The sequence below is a fragment of the Triticum aestivum genome, chromosome 7A (genome assembly GCF_018294505.1).
Source record: "Triticum aestivum cultivar Chinese Spring chromosome 7A, IWGSC CS RefSeq v2.1, whole genome shotgun sequence".
NCBI classification, from domain to species: Eukaryota; Viridiplantae; Streptophyta; class Magnoliopsida; order Poales; family Poaceae; genus Triticum; species Triticum aestivum.
The window spans coordinates 155,719,867-155,724,398 of NC_057812.1; the positions used below are offsets into that span (position 1 = coordinate 155,719,867).

General features: G+C 43.5%; 1 protein-coding gene across 1 annotated transcript; it reads right to left on the reverse strand.

The window, feature by feature from the left end:
- Positions 1 to 1,973: 1,973 nt before the first annotated feature.
- LOC123153363 (peroxidase 1) lies at positions 1,974 to 3,183 on the reverse strand. Its single transcript, XM_044572519.1, has 2 exons — positions 2,890 to 3,183; positions 1,974 to 2,797 (listed from the first exon to the last, which is right to left on the reverse strand). The coding sequence occupies exons 1-2, from the start codon at positions 3,100 to 3,102 to the stop codon at positions 2,018 to 2,020; spliced, it is 993 nt and encodes a 330-aa protein (XP_044428454.1). The 5' UTR covers positions 3,103 to 3,183; the 3' UTR covers positions 1,974 to 2,017.
- Positions 3,184 to 4,532: the final 1,349 nt, after the last annotated feature.

Genomic DNA, 4,532 nt, shown 5'->3' on the forward strand with positions numbered 1-4,532 from the left:
CACCTATATGTTGAAATAAAATGTTTGGTCATTTCCAAGATTAACGTATTTAAAAAACATCATCTTAAAACACAGACAAAAAGTTTCCATGTTAAATTGCCTAAAAAATGCTAGGTGTGCCATCATAAAAAGACACAAAGGGTTGCGATGGTGTATGTTAAGATATTTACATTGGTATTAAAAATAAATTAACCCTGGTTTGTTCAATAAATTTGCAAAAGATGTGCATGATAAAATTGCCATGGTCCAGAGAAATAATTTACTAAAAAGGAATATACCATTGTATGATAAAAAACGAAGATAATGACGATATACAAAAATAAGTTTGCCATGGCCGAAAAATATAATTTGCCATGTTACAAAAAATAAAATTGCCATGGTACTAAATTAAATTTGTCACCTTAAAAAGTAAGAAAAGAAATAATTTTCCATGGTCCAATAGTATAATTTTCCATGATACAAAAAATAAAATAGCTATGGCACTAAAATAAATTTTCAACCATGAAAAGTAAGAAAAGAAGAATTTGCCCTGGTCCACAAATAAAATTCGCCATGGTACAAAATAATTAAAATTGCCATAGTATAAAAATAAATTTGCAATCATGAAAAGTAAGAATTTTTTCCCATGGTACAATTTTTTTTTGCCATTTTATTTTACTTTTTACAAAATTCCTAAAGTTTTGCCATGGGGTTTTGCTAAAATTTGTCATGCGCTTTACAAAAATTGACATGTTTTGTGTGAAAACATTTTCTCTTCATTTTGCCATGTACTAGTAATAGCAAGGTAAGAAAATTGCCATGTTTTCTAGAATAACATGGCAAAAACATTGTATATCAAATACGAAAAGATATACAATGTGCATATGGTTTGCTGTGATTGAAAAAAATAAACCAACAAATTTAAAAGTTTTATATCTAAGAGCAATCGGTACAATGAATATTCCATCATCCAAACTAAGCTTGCTCAGATCCTAACCCATTGGGCATTATCAAGGCTCGTGACTGCGGCTGTGTTGATATCTTCGTATTTCATATTATCATTCTATCTATTTGGTTATTACTTGATGTGTTGGTTGGTATTGAACTATTTGAGCAGTATAGTTACGGATTCTATTGACAGAAGGATTGCCATTTCTCATCTTCTGTGATGGACTGGTCGGCTCCCAAGACAGATGTCGGATCGCCTGGCAAGATGTCGACTCCAACATGAGCCTCTCTGTGTCCATTGTTCTCGGGAAGCTGAGAACCTGCATCACCTCCTTGTTGGATGCATATTCTTTCGAATCTCATGGCAAGAGATTTTGTCTTAGAGCCGCCTCACCATCCACCACCTTGATGGCGCAGTTGGCTTCTTTAACTGGTGGTCAGGGCCACAAACATGCTCTCCCCGAACTCTGGAAGCACCGCAATGATGTCATCTTCGATGGAGTGCATCCTCCCTCAGCCATACTAATCCATGACATGAAGGAAGAGGCGCACAGCTGGGCTGGTGCTGGTGCTAAAGGGTTAGATAGGATTTTACCTACAACCCTAGCTTTAGTTTGCACCTCCTTCTCCTCGGCTCAACTCACACTCTTCCTTCTAGGGAAGAGGATGTTTCTGGGCTCTCGGTGTGTACGTTTGGTTGAGAGTTGCACCTTGTACTTTCTACGACCTATCAATACAGAGATACGCACACGACATTTCATGAAAAAAAGTGCTTGCTTTAGTCCATACAAGACTTTATCAACTTTGTACAGATGATGTGGTGCATTTTTTTTTTCAAAATCTCTAGTGGTTGACTGGTGTAAACATCCTCTTCTAGAACATTATGTAGACACATAATCTGCAAATCTATTGGTATCATGGCTTTGCGACGGACTATCGCCGAGGAGGAGGTGGACAAAGCTTTGGAGCAACTCATTAGAGTTGGTGAATAAATGATATTCACTCAATATAATAAGTCACACTACTACAATAAATAGTTCCACACAACCATCATCGAACGCGTCCCCTTACAGTAAAGAATGAACAAACACTAATTGAGGACATGGCACTTCTTCCTGATCTCTCCCTCGGCCCCGGTGAGCACGCCAACGTCGCCCATCTTGATCATGGACTCGCTGAAGTCCCTGAAGAACTCAACATCGAACTTGCCCGTGGCGATACGCTGGACGTAGTTCTTGGTGGTGGCGTTGAAGACGAGCGCCGCGTCGGAGCGGAAGAGACCCCTCCGCTTGGCGACGTGGCGATAGTAGCTGGTATCAAAGGTCTTGAAGCTACCGGGGTCCATCTCTGACAGCATAGTTCGGTCATCAACGCTCTTGCACTTGAGCCTCAGCTTGTCAGCGTACTCGCTGTCCAGAGACGGGTCGACGAAGCCAGAGGTACCGTTCTCGCTGGTGGTGTTGTAGAGCCGGTCGGCGAAAGACGGACAGTGCGCCGTGCCGAGCGTGTGGGCGCCGGAGAGGACGACGAGGTCCTTGAGATTGAGGCCCTTGGAGGCGAAGATCTTCACAAGTAGAGGGACGTCGCCGGATGCCGGGGGCAGCTCGTTGCTGGCCTCCGTGGCGCTTGACACCCTGCCGTCTCGCCTGCCCAGCGCCACTGGCCAGAAGGGTCCCTTAGCCAACACGACGGCGTCGCGGGACATGAGGGTTAGCACGTCGGCACAGGAGACGATGCCCGGACACGCGGCTTCGAGCTTGGCCTTCACACGCTCCACGGAGCCGAACCCTCGCAGGCTCTTGTTTGGTTTGGCGTCCTTCTCCGCCACGTTACCTTCGGTGGATTCGAGCATGACAGAGGCATCACAACCCTGCAATTTAATTTGCGTTGCATGCACAGAAATGTAAGTATACATTTCATGATCAATAGCAGCAGAAATACAATAACGGGTAAGTTATGTACCCTGACGAAGCAGTCGTGGAAATGAAGACGGAGGAGCGGGCCAGCGAGGCTGGGCGCGGCGGCGATGATCTTGGCCATCTCCTCGCCGACGATCTTCTCGGCGTTCGGGCATGTCTTGCTGTAGAAGCCGATCTCCAGCTGAGCCACCGCTGCCGAGCTAGCTGCTGCGAGAACCAGCAGGGCCAGAGGGAGCAGCAAAAACCTGATCGCCATGGACCTTAATAACCAAATTACACGAATGAATTAAGCAGCACTTACTATGTGGCTGGAGACAGGAATGTTTCAAGGATCTATGTCGAGGAAATGGACGGATGGTGTGTACATGTCCTCGCAACTCCCTGTATTTATACACATGCCGACTGGTTACGTAGCCTTGGGTGCATGCCAACGTGTGACAAGTTGACAGCCTGTTATGTGTGTACACAAGTACACATGCATGTCCTAACTAACACCTTAATACAACCGCCTCAGCTATATATCAACTGATTCAAACGCGGCTAAACGAAGAAGTCAATGCAGAAAAAAGGAAGAAAATAGATGTCGCCAAGGCCGTTCAATCGTTCATGATTATTGCCATCCATCGTAACACGGCATGTATCTATCATTCGTCTCTGAACTAGTTTCAGCGGATGGGAGGACAATTATCCAGAGGATATTATTTGCACCAAGAAAATAACCTTCTGTAGCTCCATGTGCTTAACCAATGATTTTGGTAGGCTGTATACTTAATACTGTCTATACAGGAAATTCCGTGGGTGAGACTTTGCTTCAAGTCGAAAGCTCCTAATTCTTATGCTATGGCACGCTAATTACAATCACTGCGTTCTCTCTTAGTGTGTCACTGGAAGGAACATGATTTTTCGCAACAGAAATCGGATGGCCAATAAATTAGTGTACCCTTTACTAGCGGATCCGGCTTGCCTGCTCCCTCTCCGTGCTCCCTTCCGTGCTTCCACTTCATCCTACGGTTGTTTTTTTTTCTTTTTTCTTTGTAAGCTAATCATCCCCCTCTTCCCCCGATTTTAAGGGGGTGGGGCCGGACCTTATTTTGTTTCAATCAAATCAAGCCACGTACGCGGGAGCACAGATGGGCACATGCTCGGGGAGCAGGCAAGTCTCATCCTTTACTAGCATGGAAGGGTTTTGCTGACAGGACAATATTGCCGACGAGTGTTAAGGAACGAATGCATGTAATGAACAGTCTCATTTTATTTTATTCATGATGAGTTTACGCATTTATACTTCGCAACGAGGTGCGTCCACAGGACGTGACGATTACATGAGATGGAAGGGATACGTCGGTGGGAGTGGGAAAGAGGCCAACCGCACGTTTGTTACCATATGCAAATATTACTCCTTAATTAATACTTCCTTCGTAAAGAAATATAAAAGCGTTTAAATCATTAAAGCAGTGATCTAAAAGCTATTATATTTCTTTATAGAGGGAGTACATGATTAAATAAATTATAAGACTCCCTCTAATTTAAGCTTGTCTGTGTAAGTATCATCATTTTGAAAAGCTCCTCCAGAAACCCCACTGGAAACGTAGCAATGCCATGAAAAACTCCTTAACCGAGTGAGAAAATAAGGAGAAAATGACATATTAGAATGCTTGTATTAGTATTGTCTTATTAAAAACCTTT

What these genes read in the sequence shown, in the direction of transcription:
- LOC123153363 (XM_044572519.1), bottom strand. Translation starts at nt 3,102, where the DNA reads ATGGCGATCAGGTTTTTGCTGCTCCCTCTGGCCCTGCTGGTTCTCGCA. An exon ending in TCCACGACTGCTTCGTCAGG is followed by an intron (nt 2,798 to 2,889) that starts GTACATAACTTA and finishes ATTAAATTGCAG; the next exon opens with GGTTGTGATGCCTCTGTCAT.